This window comes from Balaenoptera musculus, chromosome 2 (assembly GCF_009873245.2).
Source record: "Balaenoptera musculus isolate JJ_BM4_2016_0621 chromosome 2, mBalMus1.pri.v3, whole genome shotgun sequence".
NCBI lineage: Eukaryota > Metazoa > Chordata > Mammalia > Artiodactyla > Balaenopteridae > Balaenoptera > Balaenoptera musculus.
In genome coordinates, this window is record NC_045786.1 from 41,965,896 (window position 1) to 41,987,153 (window position 21,258).

The following is a 21,258-nucleotide window of genomic DNA, read 5'->3' on the forward strand; positions in this document are numbered from 1 at the left end:
TTCCCATTTTACAGATGAGGAAACTAAGGCTCACAGGTGACAAGCAATAGGGATGCACTCAAGTTCAGCTTTGCCATTTTTTTAAATATTTATTTTTATTTTTGGCTGTGTGGACTCTCTAGTTGTGGTGCGTGGGCTTAGATGCCCGGCATGCGGGATCTTAGTTCCCCGACCAGGGATTGAACCCGCGTCCCCTGCATTGGAAGGCGGATTCTTAACCACTGGACCACCAGGGAAGTCCAGCTTTACCATTTTTAAGGCCAAACAGTTGAATGCCTACCAAACATGTATGTGATCAACGATCAAGTACATAATTTAATGTGCACATCTCCTTATCTGCTTTTGATGCAAAAATTCTAATGACCACTTAAAGCATAAATGTGTATTTACTATAAGAATAAAACACTACAATAATTAGTGTTTGTGAAAATTGTTAATGCTATGCACAATACAAGAGTGTTTCAAGTGATTAAATTAATAGAGAAATAGCTTGACAGTTAATATAAATATTAAGAGAGTGCAATGGCTAGATAACTTTACGAAGATCATTTTACCTTTTCTGAGCCACAACTGTTTATAAAAATTTAAATGATATAAGAAAGAATTACAGAATTATAGATATTACATTATATTAAAAAAACTCTAATTCTGATTAACTTTTTGTTAACTCATTCATAACATTAAATAAACATTCACTAGAATAAATGTTTTAAGTTGTACTATCTCTTTCCATTTAAGCCAAGTGTCCTTCAAGGGAAAATTCTATTTGTAAATTATTCATATCTTAAAAGAAAAAAAATTAAAAGCAGAATGTCAACACTGCCACCTCCAAATTTACAAGGAGAAATGGCCAAAACCATGTATAACAACTAAGACAAATCATCCTCAATCCGGATATAAATGTATGAAGAAATGTATTAGAAAAAAAAAGAGGTAACTCAAATATGTTTTGGTTTTGCTAACCAAATGTCAAAACAACAGACCTTACTAAGAATACTTCAAGGGGGCTTCCCTGGTGGCGCAGTGGTTAAGAATCCATCTGCCAATGCAGGGGACACGGGTTCGAGCCCTGGTCCGGGAAGATCCCACATGCCGCGGAGCAACTAAGCCCGTGCACCACAACTACTGAGCCTGCGCTCTAGAGCCCGCGAGCCACAACTACTGAAGCCCGTGTGCCTAGAGCCCGTGCTCCGCAACAAGAGAAGCCACCGCAATGAGAAGCCTGCGCCCCACAACAAAGAGTAGCCCCCACTCACTGCGACTAGAGAAAGCCCGCGTGCGGCAGCAAAGACCCAGTGCAACCAAAAATGAAATAAATGAATAAATAAATAAATTAAAAAAAAAAAAAAAGAATACTTCAAGGATATAACAATATACAGCCGTGCCTCAGTATCCGCAGGGGATTTGTTCCAAGACCCCCCACGTATACCTAAATCTGTGGATGCTCAAGTTCTTTATATAAAATGGTGTAGTATGTAGTTATAAGTGTATATGGACACTAAACATTTGAACAAAACCTTGTCAAAATGATTGTTTTACAATGCTAAACAAGTTCAGCAGCTCAAGTACCTTTGAGATTCAATAAATCAAGAATCCTAAGTACAAAATTCCTCTTAGAAAACATATTCTGGAAAAACTCCCCTGAATTATAATCTTCTATCACCCACCTGGTTAGAGACACTAATGCTCCAGTAGAAAGTGAGTGTGCTGTTAATGAATCGAGAGCAATCTAGAAGCTGGTAATGCTGAGAAATTATTGTTCTTCCACTATAAAACTTTTAAAATAAAACTATTAAATCTTAATAAACATACAGAGTTAACATTTTATACTATTCCATATTTATTCCTGTACGACACAACTCCATTCTACACTGGTGATATTCAGCTTTGGCCACATATAGATTTTAGCCAAAATGTTTATTCAACAACCCTGATTTTTTTCCTTGCTTAAAAATCATTTTTATTTTTGTTAATAATAAATGCAGGTAAAATTTTCAAGTCATTCTTTCTACTGGTATGCCTTTAAGGAAATTTCAAAATTGATCAAATAAAAATAATGTGTAATATACTAAAGGTTTGTGTTTTTTGGAGGGCAGAAGGTGCCAACTGATCCTTCATTTTCTCACATACACCTATCAAGTCCTGTACTCCAGGTTCACATTTACTTCCACCTGGGTCTGTAGTGAAGTCAGAAATACCTTCAAAAATCACATGCTGTTGCCACAGAGAATTTGTTACCACAGGTTAAGCTGTGTAACTTCGTAACTCTGAAGAAAACCTCTGAGGCCTAAATGTTACACCAAGAACAAACATAGGCTGGGGCCATTTGCGTGCATACAGCAGGGAGAAAAGAGAAGTGTACGGTAGGAACCACAAGACATATGAAATGGCTTTGTTATTCCAACCAACTTCCAATACCCACGCATCTTCTTAGAAAGCCCAAGACAGTGTAAAAGGCCATGGGTTTTGGATTTGCAACCTGGTTCAAATTACTGCTCCATAACTTACCAGCTATGGTGATCACCTTGTGACCTGAGGATAATATGCCCACCCCCAAAGGGTCTGGGAGAGGAGAAAACGTGAGAATTTGCACAAAATGCCTAACACAAATACAATAAATAGTAACTAGCGTAATTGTTAAATAAACACAAACATTATCCTCAGAAAGTACATTTTGCAATTTTCCAGCAGGTTGCCAGATAGGGCAATCTTGAGATTAGTAGTTGAATGCTTTAAAAAAACTATGAAATGTCAAAATTCTTAAAATGCTTCAGTGAGAAATCTACCAAAAAAAGGAAAATAAAAGTCACTGAAAGTCAGATCTATGAATCATTGTAATTAAATTAGTTTGGTTATAAGTCTGACAATGTTACCAAACATGCCTCCTCACAAAATTCTATTAAAAGAGTTTAAAAACAACCAAAGGACAGGCTTGTGAATAATGGCAACTTACTAACTATATGGCCTTGGGCAATCTAGCCTCTCTGGGTCTATTTTCTCATCTGTAGAAAAATATTAACTGTATTAACTATGTCTTAGACGCTTCCTGAGAGGTTTTAAATAAGAACACATGTAAAGCACCAATGCAGCAGGTAATCAACGTTCAGTAACTGTTACTGCCCTTCCTCCTCTTTCTAGTTTCCACTCAGTCCTACCACCTTATCTTTACCAAAACACAAAGATCCAGATCTTACAATGAGAAAGGAGGATGAGTGGATGGATAAATGGATGTGGTAGGACTTAGGCCGGAGAAATGTAAAGGTAAGTTTGTACATTTGTTTCATCCTTTCCCCTCCTAAGTAAAAGCAAAGGCTCCAAGCTTGTTTTGCACCAGGTGGGCTACTGAGGACTCACTTGTCTAGCACCTGAAGAGAACCCTAAAAAGGCAACCACTACGTTAACAGAACATCTTGCTCAACAGGACTCGTTTCCATTGTGAAATATGTACACTTGAGTACTAGCTACTCTACCACCTGACCCTGACCCAGGTTTCAAGTGCAAATGTGTCAAAAGAAGGACTTGGGAACTACAGACACAGACTCTTTGAGAGGGGCCAATACTGCATGCTACAGTAATAAACCACTGACTGAGAGCCTAGTGTTCGCCAGGCTGGGTCTGTGCTCTGCCTATGCACACGGGTCATCTCAACCTAGGCAGATCGTTCACTGGACTCTGAGCCTGAGCCTGGTTCGTAGCCTTGTGATGTTGGGCAACTCACTTTACCTCTCTGGCCTCAGTTTCCCTGATTATAAAACAGGGATAATACCACCGACCCACTCATTAGGCTGTCGGGAGAATCAAAATGTAAAAAGACAGCCTAAGGGTAACCAAAAGTAGTTTTAAAACCATATGATGAGTAATACAAATGTAAAGATTTTAGTGAGGATCTTGTTCTCCTCAGGAAAGTAGAGGCTAGGACTAAATGGAAAGCCTGTTACCCTTTCCTAATTAAGTGCTGGTCATCCAGTATCCCAGGGGCCTTTTCCCAAGTCTCTTTCCTTCTGTCAAATTTTTGTAGAGGGAAGAATATGGGCCTTGGAATTCCACAGATGTGTGTGTACTAGTAGCTCTACCATTCCTATAAAGCCTTGGCTAGTTACTTCAATTCTCTGAGCCTCCATATTGCATCTGTAAAACAGATAATACATATTTCGAAAGGCTGTAATAAGGTTAAAATGAAATATTATGTGTAACGTACCAACCATGACTTCTAGTGCATTGTAGGCATTCAACAAATAAAGATCTGTTGAACTGATACTGAAAATGAGATTAAGTATGAGGACAAATACTTTTAAACTCACTCTTAGGGCAAATAAAATATTTTAGCACTTTTACGTCAACACTAGAGAGTTGAAATTCTTCAAAGATATACTCTTCCTGTAAGGGTGACAGCATGGTAAATGATTCCTTACCAATCTAGAGTTCCTAGTTCCATCAACATCACAGCATGTATCAGAGAGCCAAACTAATTTTTTAAAGTGTTATCTATTACACAAGGGAATAATTTCAAACTCTTATTAAATAGGGATGTCCAAATGCTGCCTGAAAATACTTCAAGACTGTGGCCATACTTTCTTAACGTATGAAAAATTGATACAGGCCTAGAAGGAAAGGAAAATTAAGAGCGATAACAGATAACATTTATGTCAGTCACTGTTTTATGCCCCTCTCTCACTGAAATGTTATGCATTCTTTTGTTCATTTCTCAAAGCAACCCCCTGAAGATAGTCCTCTTATTCTTCCCATGTTACAAACAAGGCACTGAGGAGGTTAAGCGGATCACCCAAGATCACATCGCTCCACCATGGAGTCAAAACTAGCCTGCCTCACTACAATTCCCCCAACCTTTCTACTAACTGTAATTCACAGAGAACTACAATAAACATTACAAAAAAAGATAGTGTAACCAGATCAATCAATGGGAATGTGAGTTTCACTGATCAGTGAACTATCATTTCACTGATTTTATGACTACATAGGAAACTTTCACATAGAGCCCCTTAGAATTTAACAAAGTATCTGCACAAATCTCACTTGGTTCTAACGACCTGATGATGTCAACGGACTAGATATACTATTCATAAGGAATGAGAAACGTGAGACTCAGAGTGGGTAGGTGACTTTTTGTGAGTCATACATTCTACTAAGTGAGGAAACTTAGATTTTAATTAAGTTTTTCGTCCCTAAGCAATTCCACCATACTACACCGTCTCTCTTCAGGCTGAAATATTTATAACCCCTACATTTGCTCCAGGAAATAACCATAATCTGTGTGACAAATAAACCCTGATTTTTTACATTGTACACACCCAGACCTTAGTTATCATTCTAGGAAGTAGACATTATTATCCTTTTTTTAAAAAAATCAGATGAAGACATTGAAGTTTAGACAGGAAAGTTACTCAATGTGACCAAAGTAATACAGCTAAAAATGGCAGAGCTGAAATGCAAGCTTATGCTTGACCTCAAAGTTTGCACACTTTGCCATTACCGGGAACTGCCTCTCAATCTCAGCTCTAATGAGTGACCCAGGTCCTAAGATTTCTTATTTGTCATATGTGAGCGAGGTATCAGGCAGCATCTGGCTCTAACATTCTCTTGTTAGATGGCTCCAATGCAACACTCATCTAATATCATCACTTCTTAGCATCCTAAACTAAGAGCCTGAAGACTCGGGTTCTCTCCCTACTCTGCCCATCGCTGATTAAGGGACCTTGGGCAGGGTGTTCAACCAACTCCTCTTCAAAATGTGGGAGATGACTGTGCATCTACCTAAGAGCAGAAGTAGGTGTAGGTGTTCTGGGTACTCCTCCAGGACTAAGATTTCTTAGGCAAAACTCGTAACATTTGTGTTTAAGGTGAATTTTCAGATCACAAATGCATCCATATTCATAACGTACATCAAAATATAAGCTAAAGCAAAAGAGCTATAAGTCGACAAAATCTCTCTCTTCCCTGTCACTGAACGAAGTGAAAGTTAACAGTTTCGGGCTACAGAAAAGGGGAACTGCCAAAAATGTCCTAAATAGAGTTCCCTAAAGACATGAGTCTTATTTAGAGAAAGCTTCTTCTTCTAAGCACAGGAGAATCAATTTTCACACAGAAATGACTCAGTTTATCAAAATGGACTATCTAAATAAGCCTTAGGCACACAAACACAAAAAGAACTTGGACCCTAATAAGCACAATGCCCTCCCTTTCCCCCCCTCAAAAAAACCAGCGTAAGCAGCAAAGAATTAAAACAACAAATTTATTTTGGGAGAGGTATAAAAGGAGTAAAATAAACTTGATATTTCAGTTAGGGCTGGAATAAATGTAAAGTGTATATACTTCAATTAATAAATGTAAAGTGTATATACTTCAATTTCGTATTAACTGAAAAGAGAGGATAAGAGACAGGCCTATATGAAAATTTTCAATTTGAAAGGGGGAAGGGGTAAGAACACCCAAGTCTAAAGATTTCAGTGAACTACTAGAAAGATATCAGCATATAGTGGAGCGACTCTTAACTTTCCACAAATCTCTTTGTGAATTTCACAAAACAAACTCTTTATTCAGAAACACACGTGCATAAACTTTTACCTGTAATTTCAAAGGATGTAGATCCCATGAAGTCTACTCTTGGGTTCTTTGACTCCTAGGGGTGGAAGGCGCTCTGGACAGCCTCTCAGGAGATGTGGCTTCTGTTTCTGGCCCTGCCACCTTGTCATTCTAATCCACTCAGTTTCCTCATCTGTTAAAGATGATCTTTCCTGACTTCATGGTTGAAATTCTAGCAAAGTCTACTGACATCACAGTAAGAGTGAAGGATTTAGGAAAATCACCACCTGATCTTTTTTAAAATTGTTAATTACGACTCAGCATTTCTTCTAAGTTGCAGAACAATAACAGCCAGAAGAATCTAAGTTCAGAGCTAGATCTGCAGCAAGGTGCTCCTACTCTCCTACTACAGTCCTCCATTCGAGGACTTCTCAAGCTGGCTTTCCCTTACCCATTCCGCTTCAAAAGGAGCTAAGTTGCTCTCCAACATTTAACAGAAGTAGCACTATAAAGCAAGCCAAAAACTATTCTCCAAGAACAAACACACTCTAGTTTCCTTAAAGCTGTGCTGTAAGAACAGTCTTGTGACATCCTCACCCAGCATATAATGAAGCTGTTGTAATCACTATTTCCCCATTTGGATGGCAATCCTTAACCAACTCTGCTGCCCAGCAAAACCTCTGAGCTCTAAGATTGAATTTAGAGAAACTGCACTTGAACTTCACAATAGTTATACTGAGATAATTGCTTCAACTTCTGGGAAGAGGCCTGTCTTCCTAAGGCCATGAGGCAAACAAGCAGAAGGAATCAAATCACTGGCCAGATGGGAAGTACAAAGGAATGGAACATATTACTCTCTGGAACACTGTCCTAGGAGAGCTCGAGTATCCAAAGCTCATCTGAGATGAGGTGTGCCCCTCCTGCCGTCATTGTAGCTACAGCACCCATCAGAAAGCTTTCTGCAAAGAACCTTCTGTCTGGCTTCATTGGGGAAGTTATAAGCATGGCAGATAAAGAAAAACAAACAAACAAAAAACCCCTATTTATATAGCACTAAGTATCATTACATTCTGCAATCTCTTCTTGGCCCTTCCAGATTACCCCTCACACACAGCTTAAAATGACAAAAAAATAAAATGCAACTAAATTAAGTCTAACATGGGCAAAATATCTGAGAATTTGGGAATACTGACTTAATTTACAAGGATCCTTCAAAAAATAACATAGATTCAATGGGATTGATTCTTGTTTAGACTATGTGGTGGAAAAGATAATGATGACCATAAAGCAATAAAAAATCATTAAATAAGAGGAACTATACTTGAAATTTTCTGCCTTTTATAATATTCCAATGAAAAGTGTTGGCTGTCATGATGCATTTATTTTTCTATTTATTCAAGAAAAAAGAAAAAAGAACTCTTCCAATGTTTTGACTAACAACCTTCCTTCAAAGGACTCTCTGAAGAGTCAGAATGTATAACAATTGAACCCACAAACACATAGACAGGATTTCCTACTGCACGTTTCCAGGACAGCTCAGTTGCTTTTTACTGCTACTCATATGAAGAGACCACTGCTCTCGATTCTATTTATAGAAATTACATTCAAACCAAAACTCAGGGTTCAGCATACTTTCCATAAGCAATTATTGAAGTATTTCTAGTTAACGCTTTCAAATCTTGAAGACATACCAGAAAGAAAAGTATATGGTACAGAAAAACCGTTTCCTCTTGTACTAAACCGGGAAAAACTGGATACCTTGGTAATGGAGTGCTACCCCTACAGACCAGACTTATTCTGAGTTTTCAGTAAAATTTAAGAGGCATGAAGCAGTAAGGGCAGGGAAACAGAGGAGAGGAAAAAAATGGGAATATGACTTACGTGTGTTACTCTCAGACAGTGAAGTCGTGAGCGGGAGCAAGCTTATAAACCTCCAGCGAAAGGCAAGGCAGAGAGCTGAGGTTTTAGTTCCTGGCGAAGGCTGGAGATGCCAAGGGGGCAGGGCTACTATGAATCGGGGGTGGGGCTGGCGCTGAGAAGAAGGAAATGGGGAGGAGGAGCACTTACTCAGTTAGAAGCCTGTGCAGCTTGTGATAACCCCGCTCCAAGGCCAAGCTCACAGGGGTCGCTCCTTCTTGGTTGTGGATGCTGAGAGCTCCGCGGCCACCTGGCTTCTGCAACAGGAACCACGTCAACCTCAGCAGCCCCAGCCGTGCAGCAAAATGCATCAGTGTCTCTCGGGGGCCACCATCTGTAGATGGGGGAGAAAATGAAAATCAGTAAGGAGAATGTGAAAACCCAAAGTAAACAAAGAGATGGCTCAGGTAAACACCACTGCCTCCAAGCACCTAAGATCCTCAAGTTAAGCCACAACATACAACATGAACAATTTTCTTGTGGCAGAGTAGAATCAGCTCTCAAAGACAAAATGAAGCTAGAAAAAAATATAAGAAGCAAAATCTCCAATAGGAGACAGTCCTACAGAAGAGAATCCATTTCTATATTCTGATTTAATGCATTTGTTCAACAAATTTATACAGGCAGATTTTAAGGGTGACTGTACTACACATATGTTCTTTTCCTTACAAGAAAAAGAAAAGAAAAAGAAAGAAAGAAGTGAATGCAGCCTCATAACATGGGGATCGGGATCCAAGGGGAATAGTTATTGGGGCTTAGACGGGTATATCAAAAAGGGTATAATTACTTAAAAAAAAAAAAAAACACCCAGAGAGGAGGTGGCTAGTTAAACACTAAAAACAGGTTCTGCTTGTTAAGTACACACAGGTCTTTTTTTCTCCCACATTAAGGGCAAATCAAATTGCTGGCACAGCCAGCTTTTTTGGTTGGTTGTTTAATGAAAGAAAGAAATGCATCTCCAGGCATAAGAAAGACTGACTCCAAGATGATATGCTAACAACTTCAGAAAGAAAAACATGTGCCATTTCACCTGAGGTAAGTCAAGGCCCCTTCTTGGTACAGAGTCACTTTGAAAGTGGCAGAGGGGGCTTCCCTGGTGGCGCAGTGGTTAAGAATCCGCCTGCCAATGCAGGGGACACGGGTTCGAGCCCTGGTCCGGGAAGATCCCGCATGCCACAGAGCAACTAAGCCCATGCGCCACAACTACTGAGCCTGCGTTCTAGAGCCCGCGAGCCACGGGTGCTGAAGCCCGCTTGCCTAGAGCCCATGCTCCACAACAGGAGAAGCCACGGCGGTGAGAGGGCTGCGCACCGTGGTGAAGAGTAGCCCCCGCTCGCCACAACTAGAGAGGTGCCCATGCGCAGCCGCAAAGACCCAACGCAGCCAAAAATAAATAAATAAATAATTAATTAATTAAAAAAAAAAAAAGAAAGTGGCAGAATGAGGAAGGGCTTTGGAGTCAGACAAATCTGGGTTCAAATTTGGCATTTACCATCCATGTGACTGGGCATAATCCATTTCAGTTCTCTGAGCTTCACTCTCTTCATCCCTAGAGTGGGGTACCACCACCTCACTCCCATGGCTGCAGTAACAAATCAGAGGGGTAGGTGACATGCTAGTCAGATGATGGCCTGTAGCAGGCACTCACTGAATAAACGCTGGGTTCCTTCCCTCCCCACCCCCCTTCTCTGTCCCTCCCAACTTCCAATCACATTCTAGGTTCACTGGCAACACTCTCTGTGCCTCGGGCATCCTCCTGTGCCCAACCTGTTAAGGCAGGAGCTACAGCTACCCGAGGGCTTCAGTACACAGCCCACGATGCTGGCTGGCTTACTCAACCACAGGGAGCACCACTCAGAGTCTGGAAACGGGAATGGTGTCCTGCAGTTGCGCTTGCTTTCATCCCCTCAGCTGAGCTAACATCTCTCATTCTCTGTGGCTTCCCGCAGGTCTCAACTTCCTCACTGAGCATTCTCAGAATTCTTGGACCCCAGTGTTTTCTCCTTACACTGAAGTCCCCGATGCTTCCGTACGTGAGCAGCACGGTAAGAATGAAGGCATCTTTGACCCTGTGGTTTTACATGAACTGCACTGTCTTCTAACGTCACATGTGCCTTAGTCTTGTCTCCTTACTGCTGGGGTAAATTTCCTTGGAAGCAAAAACCATCTTTCATACTTTACACTTTCCCTATAGAACTCTGCACACTGACTAATTCAGGATTTATATGATGTTCAGCACAGGCACAGGCTGGAAAGACATCAACACTACAGAAGAAACCACAGCCCGTGTAGGTACAAATTTTAATAATCAACAACTCAGAGCAGGTGGCCAGGCTGGACAAAAGGACAGAAAGAACCTTCAGAAAAGATCAAATATCACCATCTGACTTGTGCCTTACAGTTTCACAGGCACTCTGACATCCTTATCAAATACAAAAAAGCTAATAAGGTACTGCCCAGGAACTAGGTGATTTTTTAGAGACTGGTTAAGTCCGGTCTCACTATCTGACACCTCCTTAAAGTAGTTTCCTCTACACCCCCGCCCTTTCTCATCCCCTACTTGCTCTGAGTCAGCTCAGCCTTCAAGACTAGAGTTCCAACACCAAGAGAGGAAAGTGTGGGTGGCGGGTGGTGGTGGTGGGATGAACTGGGAGATTGGGATGGACATGTATAAAATAGATAATAGGAACCTGCTGTATAAAAAAATAAAATTCAAAAAAAAAAAGAAAGATCTCACGTTCTTGGTGGGGGGAAAAAAAAAAAAAAAAAAAGAGTAGAGTTCCAAAAGCAAGGCCATACACCTGCTCCAAGCTGGCACCCCAATTCCAGCACCTGCAGGCTCCCAAATCTCATCCTAACGTCCTTAGCAGCAGGTGCCACATCTGCTTTTAGGTCACCCCCTCTCTGCAATCAACAGATAATAAGAAAAGTAATATCTGGTGAAGACTAAGTGCCGTGCACTGGGCTAAGCGGTTTGTATTCACTTTTTTCACTCTCACAATAATCCTGTGAGGTCTCGTTATCCTCATTTTGCAGATGAAGACAGGTTAATAACTTACCCACAGCAAAAATCATCAAGATTTGAAAATTCTTGTCTTGGGTCTAGAAACCATACCCTCTCCATTACTCCACTCCGTCTCTTTTTGTAAAAATCAATCATGCAAGCATTCTAATGTTGTAGTTTAAAAAGTACCTTCTTATGTTTTCCTCCAAAAATAATTTCTCTTACCTAACATACCTTGCATCATTGCTTTTGTTCCTTTTGTCTCAGTTTAAAATCCAGAGCACCTACAATTTAGAATCAACCTCTTTTCTCTACTCTCTGTTTTCTTCTCTCTTGTGATCTTTGTGTTTTCCCTCTGTATTGTGAGAGCTACTCAACTTTGTTTTTCAGGTCACTAACTGCATTTCCTATGATGTCAATTGGGTCCTTTATCCCCAGTTTGAATTTAATTATGCTCCGGGATTCTGGATGTCCTTGCATCATTTAAGCCAACTCCCTTCCATCTTTGCCCTCATTGTGATGGCTTTTCTGCAGTAATTAAAGCGCCTAATCAGTTGATTTAATAAGGAAGATTATCCTGGCTAATCTGGGTAGGCCTAACAGAATCAGTTGGAAGGCTTTAAAAGCAGGGCTGAGATTTCCCCTGGAGAGAGAAGAAATCCTGACCGAGGAGGACAGCATCAGGCTGTGCTCGTGGAGTGCCATCCAGCTCCGGATTTCCCCTTCCTGTCTGAGGATGACAGCTTTGGCTCGTGCTGGTGGGTTTGAGCTTGCCCTTGATTTTCTCTTCCACTCCTACCCTACAAATTTTGGACTTGCTTAGCCAGCCGCCACCATTGTGCAAGCCATTCCCTGAAACAAACCTTAATACATATTTTCCTACTGGTTCTGATACTCTGGGTGACCCTGACTGACATAATCATTAAATTTATTTTTCTCCTTGTTGCTTCCTTCTCCTTCCTTCCTTCCTATTTTATAATAGGTCTGACTTCTTCAATCTTTTAAAGGACAAATGGCAAACCTCTTCTAAATTTTTCTTTGGTTTCTTAACGAAAATTAGAGTCTTCCATCTGAATATTCAGGATACTTTTCCATTTCCTTTATGCTGTAGTGTTATTTCATAGGCCATATGTTGGTTGGTTAGTTTTCCTGTTTAACCGTGTTCAACTGGAAAAATCTCTCTGTGGGCCCAGCTTCCCACAGAGAAGGTAGGAGAAAATGTCTGAAGTCCTGCTTACTATCTGCTTGTATGCTGGAAGCACCCCTCCACGCATTCCCTCAGCTCTGCAGAGAAAGGCGCTGGGCCTCGCAGGCATTAGACCATGAGAAGCAGGCGAGATGGCTGCACCTTTTCAAGTCGTCAGATTTTCCGTCTAAGCAAAACATTCTGAGTTCTGTGAACAAAATAGTAATCAAAGGCTACAGGTACTCTTCCTACCCCATCGATCCACACTGCTCACAGGACTCTTTGAATGCGTATCTACGAGACTCCAAAATCACCATTCTTTCTACTATTCTGTACTACTTCTTAAATAAACCTCAAGTCCCACATGATGCAGGAATTCTCACACTCCGTGGGGAAGGGAAACAGCAGGCCCATGTGAGAAACGGGCATTTGGAAAAAGGACACCTGTAACCTTGTGACAGAATCAAGGTTTGAGAGGGAACAAAACCTTTTGGAGTTAAAGTGCTGCCATTACGAGGAACCACTTGTCCTGGAGTCAATCCCTTAGACCATTACAATATTATATATTATTAAAATATCTTTTACTATTTTATTATTTTCTTTTTTTGCAGCTACGATAGCTGAAAACATACAAAATTACTAGTGGGTGTAGCTAAGGAAAAATTTTCATGGAAAGCTATCAATCTGGAAAAGGTGTGGGAACTGAAACACTAAATGATTAAGGTTGTGGTTCTATTAACCAACATCAGATATAAAGAACTGAGAACACACAGACTGCTTTTAGTGCAGCCTGGCTTAAACCTGTCTCACCCTTCTCTCCATCCAAATTTCTCTATGTGGAGAGGGTTCCCACCCCAGAGGTGATTAGATCTTCTTTTCGTTTAGTTATACAACACCATGACTAAATACGAATGCAGATTTCCCCCAGGACCTTTCTCCTCTTTGCTTTCTTCAGAGCAAGTCTTCAAAGGCCCACCCTTTGTTACCTGACAGTTATGCTGATTGCTACTGTACAAGGGTCTTTCAGGGGAAAAAACATCCTAATTCACCATTTCACTAACCACAGAGGCACTGAAGAGCTGAGACAACTAGGTGAAACTTGGTAACTCAGAGGGAAGATATTCCAACCCCACCATTCACCATCCACCCAGACGAATCCATATTATTTGCCTTTAAGGCAGAACTAAGGCGAAAAGTACAGTGCTTTATGTAACTAGGGGTTAAAGAACTCTTGGAAGAATAAAATGGACAAATTCCCTCTTGCTGATGTTTAAAGTAAGGACTGCCTGTAGAAATAAGCTTTAAAAAAAAGCTCTCATTCTGCTTCTAAGAGGTTTTTTTTTAAGTGCTATATACTGTTTTATCCTTTTATAGAACATGTCACTTTCCCTCATCAGAGTCATCAGTGTTTTGTCTCCAAAAGGTTACTGGATATTGGTCATGGTACATTAAAAATGAAGAGCCTGCCAACTAGCACACACTATTGGATATATTTTCCTCCATTTTACAGATGAAGAAATTGAGAAACAGAGAGATTAAGTATTCTGCACAAACTCTTGCAATGAAGCCAGGATATCAACAGACTGACTCTGCAGCCTATGCTCTTTCTACTTTACAATATCAAGCCTAAGCCAAGAGTTCTTACCATCATGTTCACGCCTGCAGTTCAGGGAGACTGAATCCCTGAAACAATATGTAAATTTTTGCAGGTAGCCCCTATGTATATTTTTTCCTGAGGAGAAATCTGAGCTATTTTGAAAGGAGTCACGGACCTGAAAAAAAGTTAAAAAGCACTACATCTTAAACGGTTAGAGTGGGAGGATTAACCATAAATCTTACATGACTCCTCTGTACAAGTATTAGGCTGGAACACCTGTAAACATCCTAGCTTTCAACAGCAAGTAGTCCTGTTATATAACAAGGTGCCCTATTTAGCTGCAAGATTATCCCAGGCAACAAGCTGACTTCGTACCTTCTTCCTTTAAACACCTTTAAAAAAGCATCTGATGCGCAACTCACTGCTGTAAGCAGAGTGTTGCTTTGCATTTGTCCCCCAACAGCAAGCAAGGACCTCTTAACTGATACTATTCAGCCTTAAAATACCCACTGTTTGCAGATTCTAATCCACAATTAACTGAACAATTTCAACTGCAGAATGTGAATCCAGCACTTGAAATCAGACTCCTGATCCCAAGGCTGACAGGTCCATTAAGTCCCTTGCATGCATTTCACCTTGTAAAGTATACAGTTAACTTGTTCAATTTCTTTTGTTCTTTTGTTTTTAGTTTATATACAATAAAATTCACTTTTGGGGGGTGTACAGTCCTATGAGTTTGAGCACACGCATAGATTCTTATAACCACCACCACAAAACCATTTTTTTTTTAAGACACAAAACCATTTCAACACCCAAAGAATTCCCCCATGATACCCCTCTGTGGTCAGACCTTTCCCCTACTTCTAGCCCCTGGCAACTACTACTAACCTATTTTCTGTTCCTACAATTTTGCCCTTTCTAGAGTATCATATAAATAGAATCACAGAGTAAATAACTTTGGAAACTGACTTCTTTACTTAGTGCAATGCATTTAAAATGCATTCAAGTTGATGCACACGTCAACAGTTTGCTCCTTTTTGATTGCTGAGTAGTATTCCATTGTATGGATGTACCACAGTTTGTATATATAGTCACCCAGTGAGGGAGATCTGGGTTGTTTCTAGTTTGGGATGATTATAAATAATGCTGCTATAGGCACATTTGTGAAAAGATTCTTTTGAGTAAATATAAGTTTTCATTTCTCTAGGACAAAGAGCCAAAAGTGGGATTGCTGGGTCATATAGTAAATGTACATTTCACTTTATAGGAGACTGCCAAACTGTTTCCTGGAGTGGCTGTATTATTTTGCATTCCCACCAGCAATGTCTGAGATGTTGTTCTGCATCCTTGCCAGTGCTTGGTATTTTTAATTTTGGTCTTCCTAAAGGTGTGTAATGGCACGTTATTGTGGTTTTCAGGCATTTCCCTAAGTGTTCAAATTTGATTTAGTCTTCACTAGCACTGCTTGAACAATTTTGTACATCAGAAACTTAAGAAGCACATGGAAAGACTATAAAAATATTACAGCTGGTGAGCTGCCTACTAAAGACAAAGATGCTAAGACCCAGAGAAGGGAAGGATATGCCTAAAGTCTCAGACCTGTGCTTTTCTGACAGTTCTTTCTAATCATGTGGCGTGAACCAGCTATCCAATTCCTGTACCCTCTAAACAAGACAAAGCAAAACCACACAAAATAAACTTTAAGCCCCACAAATAACTAATGAAATCCTTTTTGATACTGATTTATAAAGGGCAACCAGAATAATCATTCTGATCACAACACAGAAACAAAACAGCATGAGCTAGGTTTCCGAACATTAGACTTCTGAAAAGGTGCCCGTGCCCTGTATAATGGCAAATATTTTGATGTCTAGATCCCAGCAACGCAGAGGTTTCTTAGACATTATATTAATAAGAAAAGGACAAGGGACAAGTGCTTTTTCCCTTCATTTTAGAGTCCACGCTTTCTTTTGTATTTTACCTGGCAGGAGGGCCCCCAGTCGTTATCTTGACAGGAAGCCCCTGATAGTGAGGGACACCATTCTTGCAGCTCATCACCACCTTAATGGTTAAATTCAGTGGGTTTAAGAGAACCCAAACTAGCAAACACCTCCTCGCCATTCTTCCACGGGAGGAAGAACACAGTTACTTGGCAGGTCTGCGGGAGCAGGAACTGAGCGCGCCCCTGGCTCAGCCCCTCTCAGCGCTTCTCCTCAGGATCTGCTTGCCTGCGGGGGTGGGGGGGTGACTTCTGGGTGCTCCCCTACATAACACAATAATCAAAGCTGGTGGATGCTGAAGGGCAGTCCTGTGATTGTCCAGCTCTTTCAGAAATAAAGTAGAAAGGATACGCAACCCCTTCCAGCAAGCGGTCTGAAGTCAGCCTTTCAATCTAGCTTTTGTCAGTAAAAAGGCAAACATTTTAAACTCTATGTAACTCCCAAATCTTTCCATGATTTGCACTCAGGAGGGAAAGACGATGTTATTTATTGGACTCCAGATATATGTTGCCTCATTAAATACGTGTGAGTGTGTGTGTGTGTGTGTGTGTATACACATACATACATATTCACAATATCTAGTAGACGTCATTTGCCACAAGAATAATTACACAGGAAATCCCCTGTCTGAATAAGAGGAACATAAATAGATACTTATTACATCAGTGTTTTTTAAAAAGTAGAGTCCTTCCTTCAATGAACTCTCATATGGAGAGCCAGTAGATAAAATAAACAAGGGTGAAAATACTCTGGTTAAAAATGTGCGGGGTTTTCCAGAGCTCAGCCTGCTCTCGTGCTGCCCCCCAATTACTTCCCAGTCTTTTCCTCTCCTCCAACTTCGTGGACTCTCTAGAGAACTTGAGAAGACAATAAGGAAAACCCTGCTTTGATAATTAAACATGAAAGAAGTATCTATCCCAAGTTACTCTCCTACCCTCCTCATGAAGGTCAGGTCTCTTTCTACACACAGGAGATCAAGCCTGAAATCTGGGCCCATGGAAGGGCGACATGCCAACCTCTACTTTATTTTGTTTTTTTTTGAATATTATTTTATTTATTTTTTATACATAAGGTTCTTATTAGTTATCTATTTTATACGTATTAGTGTACACATGTCAATCCCAATCTCCCAATTCATCACACCACCACCACCGCCACTTTCCCCCCTTGGTGTCCATACGTTTGTTCTCTACATCTGTGTCTCTGTTTCTGCCCTGAAAACTGGTTCATCTGTACCATTTTTCCAGGTTCCACATATATGCGTTAATATACGATATTTTTCTCTTTCTGACTTGATTCACTCTGTATGACAGTCTCCAGATCCATCCATGTCTCTACAAATGACCCAATTTTGTTCCTTTTTATGGCTGAGTAACATTCCATTGTATATATGTGCCACATCTGCTTTATACATTCATCTGTCAATGGGCATTTTGGTTGCTTCCATGACCTGGCTATTGTAAATAGTGCTGCAATGAACATTGGGGTGCATGTGTCTTTTTGAGTTACAGTTTTCTCTGGGTAAATGCCCAGTAGTGGGCTTGCTGGGTCGTATGGTAGTTCTATTTTTAGTATTTTAAGGAACCTCCACACTGTTCTCCATAGTGGCTGTATCAATTTACATTCCCACCAACAGTGCAAGAGGATTCCCTTTTCTCCACACCTTCTCCAGCATTTGTTGTTTGTAGATTTTCTGATGATGCCCATTCTGACCGGTGAATGAGGTGATACCTCATTGTAGTTTGATCTGCATTTCTCTAATAATTAGTGATGTTGAGCAGCTTTTCACATGCTTCTTGGCCATTTGTATGTCTTCTTTGAAGAAATGTCTATTTAGGTCTTCTGCCTATTTTTTGATTGGCCACCCTCTACTTTAAATGGGAGCTGCCGACGACAACAGCGAGCTCTCTCTGGGGTCATTTCACTGCAAGAACAGGACTAACAGCTCAGCTGAAGAACCCAGGAGAGAGGCCACCGAGGTCACTCCACTACAGTAACTGCAAGGTCTATTCAGCCACCGTGGCAGATGTGAAGACAATCGCCATATAAAAACAGCCCCATCCAAAAACAGAAGAATTCCAAATTCAGAGACTGTGGGTCACTGAAGTTCTTACCATGCGAAGTTGCATCTGTTCCCAACACATTCCACTCCGCTGGCAGCTTCAGGTGCCTGAACGCCAGGGCAACCTTCTCATCAAGGGAATTCACGTCCCTGGACGGGGGTCCTGACCGATCCAGGAAACGGGTGAAGTTCAGAGCCTGCTGATTTCCAGCACTGGTTGCCAGGAACTGGGCTGCATCGTAGGCCTCATCCTGGATGAACCTGAAGTCTTCTTCCGCCACCACAAACACAGGCAGGCCCTCTCTGGAAGCACAGAGCAGCACCTTCACCGTCTCGCAGCAGTCATGACCTAAGGAAACACACGCAGCAAGGAAAACAGGATTAGAGCCCTCCTCCTGAAAGGAGGACACTGGGGTGGGGGGGGGGGCTTCTCGGCTCTTCCTGCGTGACATACAAGCTCCCCTTCCTAAAACAAACCTCTCCTTCTTCCGAGCTCTAACAGCAATCTTCCAAACTTCTTAAAACTCAATTTCCAACTCATTTTTACAATTGCTATTTGCAAATATGAATTGGTTCCCCTACCAAACAGCAAATAACTTTGTATTCCAGCTGCCACCATGCCGGCAGCATAGTGTTTGGTACTAACAGTCTCTGAAAATCTCAACATACACTGAACTACAGTGGTTCAATTTGAAGAAATTAAAGAATGAAAGCTGAAGGACCTTGCAAGGCCTAGCGTACAATGGGAAGTCTAACCCCTCCCGAACTGTGCTGGATCCGAAAACCCAACAGGGAAAAAGTCACTCATACAGGTTACATGGCAGGAATTGTACAGATGCCCCAGAACCTGCCTCATTTTCACCACGATACAATTGAGCAAATGAGGAAGCACTTCGAAAAGTACAAAACGACTTGATTTTATTTTACTATTATGAAGCAATTCAAGGCCTAGGAAATAACTTCTGCTCTGAGATACACGTTCTTTCCTGTAACGTAAAGAGAACTTCAATCAAATCACCTAGGTCACCCAGGGATGACACAATGCTATGGCTAGAAACCTGGTTCAGGAGAAGCAAGCATGCCAGAGACTGCAGTGCCCACTGTCCAGAGGGGCAGAGACCTCACGAGCTGCGACACTGGCAGCAAGCTGCGTGTCACCTCAAAGAGCTTTGCTCAAGTAAGATCAGGAAGGTTTAACAGCAGTGTTTCCCGTGGGGAGGCCTTCCTGGAGAATCAGACTTTCTCTGGGTTTTCAGCCTCACAGAACTAAGTATTTCCAAGATATAGCATATTCATCAAAACACGTTTTTCCTCAACTTTCAGGCACTGATCTCAACTAGCTGGAACTATGCTCCTAACATCATCATTTCTTTCATAAGTATCTTTCTGATGAGAAAAAAGAAAAGGAAATGAAGTTGATGCTTCTGTTTGAGTTGCTCCCCCTGGTGCTCTGCCTGATAAACTGCAGGCACCTGAGGCCTGGGCTCCCCTGAGCCCACCGGCACGCACTGACCGCTTCCCAGCAGCGGGATGAGGAGGAGGGTCCCTGAATCTGGCTCTCCAGACCACGGGCACAGCCAACCGAGGCTTCACACTTCACAGAACAAAGTAAGCTTTCTGCTGTCTTTGAAAGAGAAAACAATTATTTTTTTCCACGTGACCAGTGAGAGTAATAACAGATTTTCCACATATACTTTTTCCCCAGGGGCCTCCTTAAGCCTTTGTGACAAAAGAAATCTCTCCCTGCTGTGTAATTTGAGGATGGTAACAAGTATCAATACTTACTAACCAAGAAACTACCACATACCAGGCATCTGACATGTCATTTTCTCTACACAACAAATTTATGAGGTGTGTATTGTCCTCACATTACAGATGAGAAAACTGAGACTTCAAGAAGTAATTTGCCCAAGTTTACACACATGTGAAGAAGCAGAATCCATCATTCAAATTCAAGTCTGATGCCAAAGGTCATGGCCTATTATATCATGATGCGAAAGTTTTGTAACACATTGCTTACAGATAAAGAGGGAAGGGTGACAGCTACGTCCCTACCTGCGAGGAGCCCAATACTTGGAATGACAGGCCAGTATGACTATTAAGCAAGAGGAACAGGTTCAGGAACCACCGAGATCAGTCTTCACACAAACGCATAACCCCACCAAGGTGCTCCCACTGCATTCCCAGTTGAATTCCTTCCATGAAGGCTGTGGGAAAGTGAAGCACCCTCTGGCATGCATGCGTGCACACATGTGCATGGCTGTGTGTCTACACGCGTATTTGTATTTCAATTCAATAAATATGTCGAATTTATGCATCTACTATGTGAAATGAAATTAGAAAAAAGAATCTTAATCTTTCTTTGAAGGGCAGCCAGCCTAATTACATAAGACAACAACATCAGGATAAACAAATCAACTGATTCAGGTAATAAAGGTTTGGGTGTTTTTCTGGCAGAAAGCAGTTCTTCTAAACTGTTCTGTAACATTTAACGACTAACATCTGGGGAATTCCCTGGCGGTCTAGTGGTTAGGACTCGGTGCTTTCACTGCTGTGGTCCAGGTTCAATCCTTGGTCGGGGAACTAAGATCCTGTGAGCTGTTCGGGGCAGCCAAAAATAACATCTGGACATCCACCAAGCCTAGCACACTGTAATCAGAAGTTAATCACAGTGAATCTGAGCCCTCCAGAGGTTTAGAGTCTATGAGGTGGCAATCAACCAAGCTGCAGATCACTGCAAAACGGGGTGGGTTCTAAAGAAACACATACCACGCAACTCGCCAGAGAGAACCAGTGAATTTCACAGGTGAGCAAAAGAAAGGTGGCAGTCAAGGAGGACCTTTTTGATAGGCATCCTGCTCCCAACTCTCCAACCGCAGCGGTTCTTCACTGCAACCCTCAGAACTCAGATGCATAGTCCTATCCTATCCCTCCCTCCCTCTCTATCTATCA

The 21,258-nt window shown here is 41.3% G+C and overlaps 1 protein-coding gene across 7 annotated transcripts in view; it reads right to left on the reverse strand.

Annotated features, from left to right (window-relative positions):
* The window catches only part of AKAP13 (A-kinase anchoring protein 13), a 344,813-nt gene that overhangs the window by 183,234 nt on the left and 140,321 nt on the right, over positions 1-21,258 (reverse strand). For 6 of the 7 annotated variants that reach the window (XM_036844174.1, XM_036844173.1, XM_036844172.1 and 3 more), the window contains exons 4-5: positions 18,359-18,655; positions 8,608-8,791 (exon numbers count right to left, since the gene is read on the reverse strand). In XM_036844174.1, coding sequence (XP_036700069.1) covers positions 8,608-8,791; positions 18,359-18,655 — 481 coding nt within the window. Of the gene's footprint in view, positions 1-8,421; positions 8,464-8,607; positions 8,792-18,358; positions 18,656-21,258 lie in introns of those variants that run through there. The other variant, XM_036844176.1, reaches the window with a different exon arrangement.